We start from the raw sequence: 13,341 nt of genomic DNA, 5'->3' as shown, positions 1-13,341 counted from the left end.
TACGCCTGCTGCCGCTAATAACAGTGAGAGCAGGCGGTGGCGGATGGGAGTATTCATCAGCAGGTGCCTGCGCACTAATTAAATAATTTAAAAAAGAAACCAGTGTGGGTTCCCCTCTATCTTTGATAACCAGCCAGGCAAAACTCACAGCTGGGGCTGCAATCTTCAGCTGTCATTGTTGAGTACCCTTAAATAATGATGTTGTCTTGCTGCTATATTCCATTGACATGCAAGCAGTTTAGGTTTCCCTGGAAGTCCTGCACTAATCACAAAAACAAACGGAGGGACCTGGAGGGACTCTGTTCCTGTTCCAATAGCAAGCACAGTGTCCGGACCACAGTGGTGCTATACACAACCACAGGAGAACACATGGAAAAGAAATGGTCTCTGCTCTTTAGTGGATTCACTTTAGCTTGTGTGTGATAAAAGATAGGGTGATGTAAAATGCACTTCATTAAAGGGGTTTTCCTTTATTTTCCAAAAATGTCCATCACTTTAAAAAAAAAAAAAAAAAAAAAAACATTCTTTACAAACTCTTCCAAGGTCCATCACGTAATCATGCAGTCCCTACTGCGGCTCCTGGCATGTGCCATTGTTTGCAGTGCTGGCATCACGTCAACACGCCATCTACTCCCGCACATCTGAAGAGCTCACTGATCAGTCGCAGCCCTGTCCAAGTTACATCAACGCTGCAGACTAACATACAGCGGGAGCAGCAGAGACTCAGTGCTGGACATACAAGAGACTGCAGCCAGGGGGCAGGATTTATGGAATACACCAATCAGCAGATGATCCATGTAAAAACCAGCACAAATGTCTGTCTCATTCCAACCTTGTGGATGGCTTCAGGGGTGCAGGACCCCATGTTTTACAGCCGTGGGTCACTTACTTTCCATGTTATTTTGGAATAAATACTATGAGTTATAGAACTCTATTATATATTACAATATAAAATAAGAAATGGGAAAACACATTACCGTTTTGCATCCACCATCCTTTCCAAGATGTCCAAGAGCAAACCAAGGCCGTCATGCCCAAAGCTTTCAACCCAACTGAAAGAGGAAAAATAACACCACATAACTATACAATTAGCAGCGTCTACATGTAACAAGGACACATTTACAGCACATAGAGAATCGCCGACGTGAAGAAATATATACAGAGCTAAAGACTTTACACGGAGCAATAACTCCATTTACACTGCAGTAATAACACTTTACAGGGTTCTAACATTTAACAGGTATTTGGTTTATTTCCTTTTATGCACAGAAAGAGAATAAAACACTCAGGACACATAAGACAGAAAATATGGCAGCCGCTAATGCAGAGCGGCAAAACATGCAGCAAACATGGTCCCATCCGCTCAGCATAAAGGGGCTGACAGGGAAAGAAAAACTAAATGGCACAGCAGGGGATGGGATAAAAGAAGATAAAACACACACAAACTTCTAGCTATTTTATCACTGAGGATAAACTGTGGACTTGTGGCCTCTCCACATCGGTTACAATTGCCATAGGACTTTATTGTGGAAAACGGCAGCAGACAAGTCCTTGCAGAGCAGCTTGTTCAGGTTTTTTTGCGGACTTGCTAAGGAATTTTTGTGGGGTGCTCCATAGACTACAAAGGAGCTAATAGTCTACGTAAGTCTGCAATAATTCAAAATAAAGTTTGCAACAAAAAAAAGAAAACTTTTGAAGAATTTTGGTCCTTGCCCAGTGTCCGCACCAGTATCTGAAAATCGCGCCTTACTCCTCCAGGCTATCTGCTGCAGACAATATCTGTAGTGGGGTGTGGAGACGCACCGCCTGTGACACGAACGCTGCACACCCGGTCCTGACCCTAGATCCACACCCTTGACATGAGCGCTGCTCTGGAGGCAGTGCACACCCGGTCCTGACCCTAGATCCACACTTGTGACATGAACGCTGCTCTGGAGGCAGTGCGTACCCAGTCCTGACCCTAGATCTACACTTGTAAGTATAACAAAACCCGGCACTCAACTTCAATATGGGATGCTGGAAAATTTTTCTGGCATATAAGTGACTCCAATCTGGTATATAAGTGACTCCAATAGGGTTCTATTGGCAAAGAGATCTATTTCTACACACCTCACAAATTGTAACTGAGGAAGGTCTGATGGACCGAAACGTTTTGTTGTTGATACTACACAATAAATTGTCCAGCATCCCATATTGAAGTTGAGTGCCGGGTTTTGTTATACTTATAAGTCTAAAGGTGTGGGAACCTATCCGTGCACCTACGGTAGCAGTGCTCACGGTTTAGTTCACCGTATAGATCTACACTTGTGACATGAACGCTGCTCTGGAGGCAGTGCACACCCGGTCCTGACCCTAGATCCACACCCTTGACATGAACGCTGCTCTGGAGGCAGTGCACACCCGGTCCTGACCCTAGATCCACACTTGTGACATGAACGCTGCTCTGGAGGCAGTGCACACCCGGTCCTGACCCTAGATCCACACTTGTGATATGAATGCTGCTCTGGAGGCAGTGCGTACCCAGTCCTGACCCTAGATCCGCACTTGTGACATGAATGCTACTCTGGAGGCAGTGCACACCCGGTCCTGACCCTAGATCTACACTTGTGACATGAACGCTGCTCTGGAGGCAGGGCACACGCGGTCCTGACCCTAGATCCACACTTGTGATATGAATGCTGCTCTGGAGGCAGTGCGTACCCAGTCCTGACCCTAGATCCGCACTTGTGACATGAATGCTGCTCTGGAGGCAGTGCACACCCGGTCCTGACCCTAGATCCACACTTGTGACATGAAAACTCCTCTGGAGGCAGTGCACACCCGGTCCTGACCCTAGATCCACACTTGTGACATGAACGCTGCTCTGGAGGCAGTGTGTACCCAGTCCTGACCCTAGATCTACACTTGTGACATGAACGCTGCTCTGGAGGCAGTGCACACCCGGTCCTGACCCTAGATCCACACTTGCGACATGAACGCTGCTCTGGAGGCAGTGCACACCCGGTCCTGACCCTAGATCCACACTTGTGATATGAATGCTGCTCTGGAGGCAGTGCGTACCCAGTCCTGACCCTAGATCCGCACTTGTGACATGAGTGCTGCTCTGGAAGCAGTGCACACCCGGTCCTGACCCTAGATCCACACTTGTGACATGAAAGCTCCTCTGGAGGCAGTGCACACCTGGTCCTGACCCTAGATCCACACTTGCGACATGAATGCTGCTCTGGAGGCAGTGCGTACCCAGTCCTGACCCTAGATCCGCACTTGTGACATGAATGCTGCTCTGGAGGCAGTGCACACCCGGTCCTGACCCTGGATCCACACTTGTGACATGAATGCTGCTCTGGAGGCAGTGCACAACCAGTCCTGACCCTAGATCCACACTTGTGACATGAATACTGCTCTGGAGGCAGTGCACACCCAGTGCTGACCCTAGATCCGCACTTGTGACATGAACGCTGCTCCGAATTTGGACAGTGCAAGAAAAATAACTGCACAGCATAAGGACCATCAGTATGACATGTGATTTTTATAGATAAATTACAATTCTGTAACATAGGAAACTGTAAATAAATGATCCTGTAAAAGATTTTAAAAGCTGCAGAGTAAAAAAAAAAAAAAAAAGGACCGCACCCAGATGACAAGTGAGAAAAAATCATCCCACTCCTCCTGGAAGAAAATGGGGCCGATTTATACGCCAGTGTGAGCGAGCCCTAATGCCAAGCTGCTGGCAGTCAGTGTCGGGAGAGGCTACAGCCGCTGTTCTCTGTACACGAAGTAGTAAAGAGGGAATAGGTTAATTTCCTCCTTGCAGCGGGGCTTTCCATCAGAACGCTATGAACCTGCACAGTAACCCCATATCTGTAGGTTAATAGTGTTATTGAACATTTCCTTTAATTATTATCTGTCTAGCCTTCGTCAGATGCATCCAAAGCAATATTTCATTACAGCCGAAAATCGCTGCTTCCTACCTGATTTGAGAGCACTTTACATGCCCAGGTCCAAAAGAAACTTACAATTCTAGTCCTTCAGGGTAAATGGTTGCATAGGAACCAATTGACGGCAATGGAAAATGCTTTTTATAAGCAGCAGTCATGGGTCTAATTTGTTGAAAGGATATAGAGCAGTAGTGGAAGAAGAAAAGAAGTCACATCCACTGGACACCATTCACACTGTGCAGTCAGAGCTGCTGGCCGTAGGCCGGCTTCCTACAACCATCTTGTGACACAGTGCATCTGACATATCCATTGGTAAGGTTTGGGAAACTGACGAGAGAAGAATATGAGGGATATAATTTCATGCCAATCAACTGTACCATATCCGTCTGAGATTATAGACCTCCTTCAAAGTGGGAAGCCGAGAGAGCACATGGCTGTGGCCCAGCTTCCAAAAACCCATACCCCTAGCAGCCTAGTTGATACCAAGTCCTTTCTGCAGGACAAACCCCTGCTGGGAGCACAAGCTGCTTAACTGGTTCAAAACAATCCCCCCGAGACAAATGGGAGCTGGAATTTCATTAGGAGTTATGGAGTTATAGCACATCCCTAGACGTATACCGGTTACATTTTAGAGATCTCGGGAAAGGGCCAAGCGCCCGCTTTAGTCTTGCCCTGTTCTAGCACCCCGGGATGAGGATTAACGTGGAAAGCAAGTAGATGTATGGTAGCAAAGCTGTGTTTGGTGTCCAAGCATAACGGGGGGCCAGACGGGCCCGATTGCATCAAAACTGCCTCCCTATAATGTTCTGTTGAGAAGTTATGATCCATCATTGATTTTGGAGTTTCAGCTAAGCAGCCTTAATGGGAGGGAAACCAGGACAATCTCGGGGGGTGGGAAAGGGAGTGACTGGCTGTAGCCCTCGTTCACTTCTAAGGGAGGTCACGCTATGTATAGTGTTGGAAGAATCCGGAATCAGCTGGCACCCCACACTCCACACCTCCCATGTGGCTGCCAGCACCAAGGTCTAAAATCAAGCTGGTAACGGACTCTTTATTTCATCTGCTTATATTTTTGGTTCTACCACAGGTATTTACTTATCTGACCACCGTCCATTGTGGATATAGTGTTTTATCTAGTGTGCCCTTAAATATCTCATTTAGGCTTGGGCTGCTCTATCTCTATTCACGAATCCGTAAGTCTGTATTCTCAGTTTAACATCACATGCTATCGGGCTGGTTTCTGGTATGATATAATCCTGTAAGGGTATGTTTCCACGTTCAGGATTGCATCAGGATTTGATCAGGATTTGACGCAGGTAAAATCTGCACCAAATCTGCACCTGAGGTCACTGGCAGGTCACCTGCGTTTTTCATGCGTTTTTTGATGCGTTTTTCATGCGGATTTGTGCGTGCTTTTGTAAACTCAATAAAGATATACAAAAAAAAATTGTGATGTCATTTCTTGTCCAACCTCTTCATTTACATACTCCATTGAAGAATATACACACAGATAGATAGATGATAGATAGATAGATAGATAGATAGATAGATAGATAGATAGATAGATAGATATGTATCGTATCTATCTACCATATCTACCTATGGATCTATCCACCGTATTTATCTATGGTATCTATCTATCGATATATCTATCCATTATCTATCGATATATCTATCCATTATCTACCGATATATCCATCTATAAATATATCTATATATAGATATATCAATAAATATATTGATAGATAATAGATAGATACGATAGATAGATATGATAGATATCTATCATATCTATTGTATCTATCTATTGTATCCATCTATTGTATCCATCCATCGTATCTATCTATTGATATATATATCTATAAATATATCTATATATATATAGATATATTGATAGATATATTGATAGATATATTGATAGATATATTAATAGATAAATAGATACAATAGATAAATAGATGATTGAAAGATAGAGACGATAGATGATATGATAGATAGATAGATACGATAGATGGATCACACAAGCGAGAAACTCGGCCGAGTCTCGCATCTTAATACCCAGCAGTGCTGTCGGCACTCGGGTGCGGAGTGTGCAGCTGCATGTATTTCTATGCAGCCACACGCTACGATCCCGAGTGCTGGCGCCAGTGTCGGGTATTAAGATGTGAAACTCGTCCGAGTTTCTCGCATGTGTGATCCCAGTCTTAAATAAAGACACACACATGAAATCTGCGTTAGCCCGGGGTCACACTCGCGAGAAACTCACACAAGTCTCTTGCTTCAATACCCGGCACTGCCACCTTAAACCGGGAGCGGAGAGTGCGGCTGCATAGCGTGCGGCGCATGTATTTCTATGCAGCTGAACGCTCCGGTCCCGAGTGCCCGTGCCGGGTATTGACCCCGGCCTTAAACGCAATATGTTTAATTTAAAAAAAAAAAATTGAAAAAAAAAATTGCATGTGCTCCCGCACAATTATCTGCGCCAGAGAGGGAAAGCCAGCCACTGAGGGATGTTTGTAGCCTGGGAAGGGGTTAATACCCATGGAGCTTCCCAGGCTATGAATATCAGCCCGCAGTTGTCTGCGTAGCCTTTACTGGCTATAAAAATAAGGGGACCCCCCAAAAAAAATGACGTGGGGTCCCCCTATATTTTATATCCAGAAACGCTACGCAGACAGCTGTGGGCTGATATTCATAGCCTAGAGAGGGGCCATGGATATTGCCCCCCCCCCCCCCCGGCTACAAATACCAGCCCCCAGCCGCCCCAGAGATGGCGCAATTCCGGCACCTAGCCCCTTTCTTCCCACTCCCCTCTAGCGGTGGGATATGGGGTAATAAGGGGTTAATGTCACCTTGCTAATATAAGGTGACATTAAGCCTGGTTAATAATGGAGAGGCGTCAATAAGACGCCTATTCATTACTAATCCTATTGTAGTGAAAGTGTAAAAAAAAAAATAAAGACACAGCCAGAAAAAGGTATTTTATTATTCTTAATACTTACCATACTTTAGCGCCTGCAAAAAAAGTAAAAATAATAAACCAACCATATACTTTCTTTCCGCCGTCGTCCAATTAATAATGAATGTCCCACGACGATCTCCCCTATAGAACAGTGACATCGGGTGATGTCACCGCTCTATAGGCCCTCCAGTGACACACTGACAGGAGACAATGGCTCCTGCAGTGTATCACTGAGGTTACCTTAGTTCAGAGTCTCACTTTATGGCAAAGCTGTGTGGGAATTTTCCCACACAGCAGTACCACAAATGAGACTAGGGACTATTTTCTCACAGGGGCGGAAGAATACATCGTGGGGAATACATTGTGGAAGGATACCCGCCATCATTGTATTCCTGGAGCCCCTGGAGAGCGGTCACATCAGCTGATGTGGCTGCTCTCCACGGGAGATCGTCGTCGGACACTCGTTTTAATTGGATATCTGCGGATCAGGGAGTATATTGTTTATTGTTTGTTACAGGTGACAATGGCTTCTGGGATCAAGGTGACAAGGTGATGGTGAGTATGTACTCTATGTTTAATGTACTGTATGTCTATGTATGTATTGTATGTACAGTATGTTGCATGTAGCATGTTGCATGTAGCATGTTGCATGTAGCATGTCGTATGTAGCATGTCGTATGTAGCATGTCGCATGGTTAATGTGATATGTTGCATGTCGTAAGTTGCACGTCACATGTTGTATGTTGCATGTCGTAAGTTGCACGTCGTATGTTGCACGTCGTATGTTGCACGTCGTATGTTGCACGTCGTATGTTGCACGTCGTATGTTGCACGTCGTATGTTGCATGTCGTATGTTGCATGTCGTATGTTGCATGTCGTATGTTGCATGTCGTATGTCGCATGTCGTATGTCGCATGTTGTATGTCGCATGTTGCATGACACGTTATATGTCACATGTTGTATGTTGCATGTCACATGTTGTATGTTGCATGTTGTATGCCACATGTTGCATGTCACATGTCGTATGTCGTATATTGCATGTCATATGTTGCATGTTGTATGTCACATGTCACAAGTTGTATGTTGCATGTCACATGTTGTATGTCGCATGTTGTATGTCCCATGTTGAATGGACGTATGTTGCATGGTGTATGTTGCATGGTGTATGTTCAATGTTGTATGTTGCATGTTGCATGGTACATGTTGTATGTCGCATGGTACATGATGTATTTCGCATGGTGCATGTCGCATGGACATATGTTGCATGGTGTATGTTGTGTGTTGTATGGTGTACATTGTATGTTCAATGTTGCATGGTGCGTGTCGTATGTTGCATGTCACATGGTGCATGTTGTATGTCGCATCTTGTATGTTGCATGGTGCATGTACGCATGTTGCATGGACGTATGTTGTATGGTGTGTGTTGTATGGTGTATGTTGTATGTTCAATGTTGTATGTGCACACAGTCTAGACGAGTCCAGCTCTGCTGCATCTGGATGCCTGACATCCAGATGTAGCAGAGCCGGTAGATGATCGCTGGAGATAACTCTCCAGCGATCACCTACACTGCAGCGTTCTCACAATCAGCTGATCAGCTGTTTGTGTGTGAGAACCAGACGAGTGACCGGAGATAACTCCCGGTCACGTGCACGGCAGTTCTCGCAATAAGATAAGTTATCGCGAGAACAGCTGTGGACGAGGGACTTCCGGCGGCGGGACAGGGGAGCTGGGAGACATGCGTAGTAAGCTGTGTTTTCGCAGTTACTACGCATGTGACTAATCATTAGATGCGGTTTTACCGCATCTATTGATAGTCTATGGTAAATTTATGGCGCGGCGACGGAGTGTCGCCGCATTGTAAACAGACATCCTGCATTTTGAAAAGACGCGCCGCATGTCCGTTTCCGCGGGTCTGCCGCCTGCGTGTTTTATCGCATAGTGGAGACGGGATTTCATGAAATCCCCTCCACTATGCTGTAATATCAGGACGCCGCGTGTTTGACGCTGCAGCTCTAAGCAGCGTCAAACATGCAGCATTTCCTGAACGTGGAAACATACCCTAAATGTACCAGAGTTATGAGGATCTGGTGGCAATCCTACCGGCCTGACAGCGCTCTGTTTCACAGGTGCTAGTGAGAGGGGCTTCTCAGCCTGTCAGGGTTGTGAGCAAGTGTTGTGCCACGCCCTCTCACTCCCTGTGCCTGTGTGGACAGGTAGTGTCTGTATAAAACTGTGACAATCTGACATTACATATCCTCAGGGGGTAAGAAACATCACGTTTGTGAAAGCGGGGAGACCGAACCGCGTGACCCCTCTCCCTCTAACCAGGCATATTAGGGACATCAGGCGTCGCGCAGTTCTTTTCAAGACACAATGCACATGGATTCAAAAAAATGGACACACTTGCATAAGCTTGCATCAGTTTTATAACAGATTTTTTTTTTCTTAATTATAGAAAAACGTGAGGCTATTAAAATCGTGGTGTGAAACAGGCCTTACTAGATGGGGGCAACTGTCACATTATCACCAATGTCTCCACCTACATTAGACCCAGAATGCTCATCATTTGCAAAGTAAACAAAACTACCGAAATTAAACCGAATTTTTAACAACGAGGCTGCATTCACACATGGAAATATAACAGTAACTGAAAACCGCAGGAGCCCTGTGTCGGTGCGTTCTTCCCATTGCTCTGCACCACAGAGAACAATGATCTTTTGCATTGATAGATTATTTTACCCGATGAAAGCGTTTTGCTCGGTCATGGGGTGATCGGCACTGAAAGATCATAATGTAAGAGCGTTATTAAGTATGATCCTTCATGGTCTTTCACTATACAAGCAGATCTACTCTTTTAGAATGTAAGTGCCAATCTAACACTTCCAGCACTTGGGGGACCGCACAGGGTTTGCCACCGTCAGCTGTCCCTGGCTGGGAAGCTGCTGTCCATGGTGCTACTCTAACAAACCCTGTAGGCTGCTGAATAGCAGCAGAGGACGTGTTACAGAAATCCTGCTGACAATTTACCTATTTAACTTCCCAGAGGAGCATGCATGGCCTATAAGTCTCCTCACTCTGACATGCCAGGTCTGACTTTCTCCACAAGGAGAAACCTTACCCCTTAGAAATCCTCTATAACAACCTTTCTTCAGGCCAGTCTACAAGTTGTAAAGGGCCTCCGCTACAATTCTCGGATATATTTTACAGAAATCATGAACATTATAATAAAGTAATATAACACAATGCGTTGTTGTACTCGGGGCGTGAAATGGTTAGTAAGTCTTAAACGTCAAAATATTTTTTTGTAACGTAAGTGTAAAGTGCAACCTTCAGTGTGAAGCGCACAGATAACCTCACAAAAGATTGGGAGAGGTTTCATAGAACAAATTGTTCTGGCCTGTGTATTACTCCGCAGTGACGTGCAGAACAATCATCAGGAATAATAACCTTCTAAGCGACAATACAGCCTCAGACGCCAACAATATGTAGGGCACGGAAGGCCCCTCACCCGCTTAGTAAAGGCCATGTATTAGTCCTTGTGACTGCAAATGTTCCCATAGCGGTAAACTTTCTAATGTCACTTAATGCATTTTCTGGATCCATGACATATCTGTGCTGATAATTCAACAAGGAAAGACAAAAGGCTTGTTCTCTATAAAGAATACATTTCACAGATGAAGGACTTTGCACGTATTGGATTGGAGTGGACTCAAACATTAGTTACAAAAGAAAAAGATAAAGAAGAGAAGCAAAATTGAAATTAAGGCCTCATTCAAACATCAGATTTTTTTAAATGTAAGAGAAAAAAGGGACAGTTAATCAATATTTTTCACTGATGAGGGGAAAAAAAAAAAAAGTTTCCCCACCTTCCGCCACCTATCGGTCAGTAAAAACCAGAAGCACACGAACGGCAGGACGACATCCAAATGCGCTCAGTTTTCACTGCCCCATGGACTTGTATTGCAGATTTTGATCCGACACTCAGATCAATATCGAACATGTCTGTGCGGTTTTGCACAGATGACACGCAGTAAGATCACGAAGACATTGCGGGAGCCAGTCCATCAGTCTCACAACTTCATCATTAGAAGCCTACTGCGCATACGCCTGATGGGACAAACCCGGGCAATGACAGCACCTGAACAGGGGGGACCGGTCACTGGGAGAAGAGAAACCTGTCAGAGGGAGAGAGCAACACAGAGGAGATGGAAGTGCAAGTGTGGCGCCCCAGGGTCCAGGTCATCACAGTGGCATTGCTTTCCTCCCAGGGAGACTGATGTTACGTTTGGAGGTAAGAAAGAATAACTGTAACCAGTTACCACAAACATGCAACACATTCACACTCCGGGTCACCAGGGGGAGCTTTTGATCCTATTTACTAGGTGACTCCCCGTATATATAGATAACTGGTAGTCTGTAGGGAAAGTTAGTTAGTTACAGACATCCGTCTGAGGAGGACAGAGGGTCAACGGAGCTGTACATGCCCCCAGAGCTGCAGCTCCCAGAAAGAGACATTTTAAAGGCAGAATAGATTGCAGCGAGCGTGCAGGAGAGGAAGCACAGGAGAGGGCACCAGAAGGGGGACCAGCCCCTAGCAGGCTGCCTCCTTCTGAGGGGCAGAAACACCGGTAGCCGGCACACCGAGGTTGTGAGGACCTCCACGCCTTACATCAGAGACCGGCAGGACAGCTAATTGCATGTTACCTGTTCGCACCCACATCCAGGAGGCATGGTGACACCCCACAGAGCCAGATCATTTAAGAGATCCTATAAACAGGCTCAAGTCACCAGTCATAAGGGTTTTGCCCTATCCTAACCAGGGGACAGAGAGAGAGATAACATCTGTGAGGACCTTATGTGAAGCTTAGCAGTAAGGGACTACACCACTACTACAGCGCAAAGGAAGGCTTCTAGTCTCCACCTGGATAAGAGGACTCTGGACTTGCCTCCGAACCGGCCGGACTCTGCCTGCACTGTGGTCTGGTGCCCTGGACTGTGGCTGCTGAAACCAACAGTAAACAAGGTAAGGAGACTGCAAACCTGTGTCCTCGTTCTTCTCTGCACCTCTCACCATACTACCATCTACACACCGGGAGCCCTGGGGATATACTTCACCTGTGGGAAGATATACCAACTAGCTGCCATAGCATCACCCCAGTGGACCCCTTAAAGCAGCATCGGTCACCCTGACCGAATGCCATAAGTGGCGTCATGAACAAACTTTATCCCTTTAAAGACCTTCCCCTTTTACATGGGCGCCCAGGGCCACGGACCGGGTCAGCCACCGTGACATCCCCCTGTGAACAGCAGGACCCGGTACGGAGAACCCCAGCCCGTGGGGCGACTCACATTGCGTGCAATTAAAACTTCAGAGAAGGACTTCTCAAACGCCCCAACAAAATGGGCATAAAAGGGGCTTTACACATGCATTTAGTTAAGGGTCAAATATCCTGCTCACGTTCTCTAAGGCTACGTTCACATTAGCGTCGGGCGCCGCTGCGTCGCCGCATGCGTCTTGCACCCCTATATTTAACATGGGGGCGCATGGACATGCGTTGCATTTGCGTTTTGTGACGCATGCGTCGCTGCGGCGCACGCGTCAGGGCGCACAGGACGCAGCAAGTTGCATTTTTTGTGCGTCCAAAATCAAGCAAAAAAAGGACGCATGCGTCACAAAACGCTGCGTTGTGCATGCGTTCACATTTTGCGTTGTGCGTTGTGCGCCGCAGCGTGAACGTAGCCTAAGTGCTTCAATAGTGAAGGGCAGGACCATTTCCAGTCAAACGAGAGGCCAGTAAATTAGTCTACACCATTCCATGTAAAAGAACCTTTTACCAACTGCAAAATAAGCCCCCAAAAGGCTGATATCAGTAGAAAACAGGTGCCACCCACCTTGAAGCATGTATATAACCAATGGGTTTCCACAACAACACAAAGTGATATAGTGTAAAACAGCAAGGAGCAAGGCATCCTTACATTTGATGCATGTTTCGCTTTGAGGTTCCTCACATGCTGGTTAAATGATATACATAGCATTTAACGAATAGGCGATTAATTATTGTTATTAATTAATGGCCCTTTGCTCGATCTCAAGCCATAGTGACTTGATGTATGAAAAGTCTATAGGGAGATCGATCGGTCCACCAGGGTCATCTCCGCTGTTATCTTCATAGTATGAAGCCATCAGCTTGCTGGTCTTTCTTCACCTTGTTCCTTCTATTCTTCTGACCATAATGTCCTTATCCAGTGATTGCTCTCCTCTTATGCGTGGTCCCAAGTAGGCAAGTCATGGCTTGGTGATCATTGCTTCACGTGACATGTTCGGCTTGATTTGTTCCAAAATGTATGTTTGTTCCTGTTGTCATCCATGGTGTTCAAAACATCCTTCACCAGCATCATGTTTATAAGGCGTTAATTCTTCTTCTGTCTTGTTTCTTTA

General features: G+C 45.8%; 1 protein-coding gene across 3 annotated transcripts in view; it reads right to left on the bottom strand.

Annotated features, from left to right (window-relative positions):
- DIAPH3 (diaphanous related formin 3) overlaps nt 1–13,341 on the bottom strand; it is a 766,072-nt gene that overhangs the window by 488,521 nt on the left and 264,210 nt on the right. For all 3 annotated transcript variants that reach the window (XM_077297277.1, XM_077297278.1, XM_077297276.1), the window contains one exon: nt 978–1,052. In XM_077297277.1, coding sequence (XP_077153392.1) covers nt 978–1,052 — 75 coding nt within the window. The remainder of the gene's footprint in view (nt 1–977; nt 1,053–13,341) is intronic.

The sequence above is a fragment of the Ranitomeya variabilis genome, chromosome 3 (assembly GCF_051348905.1).
Source record: "Ranitomeya variabilis isolate aRanVar5 chromosome 3, aRanVar5.hap1, whole genome shotgun sequence".
NCBI classification, from domain to species: domain Eukaryota; kingdom Metazoa; phylum Chordata; class Amphibia; order Anura; family Dendrobatidae; genus Ranitomeya; species Ranitomeya variabilis.
This window is presented reverse-complemented; position numbering and strand designations above follow the sequence as displayed.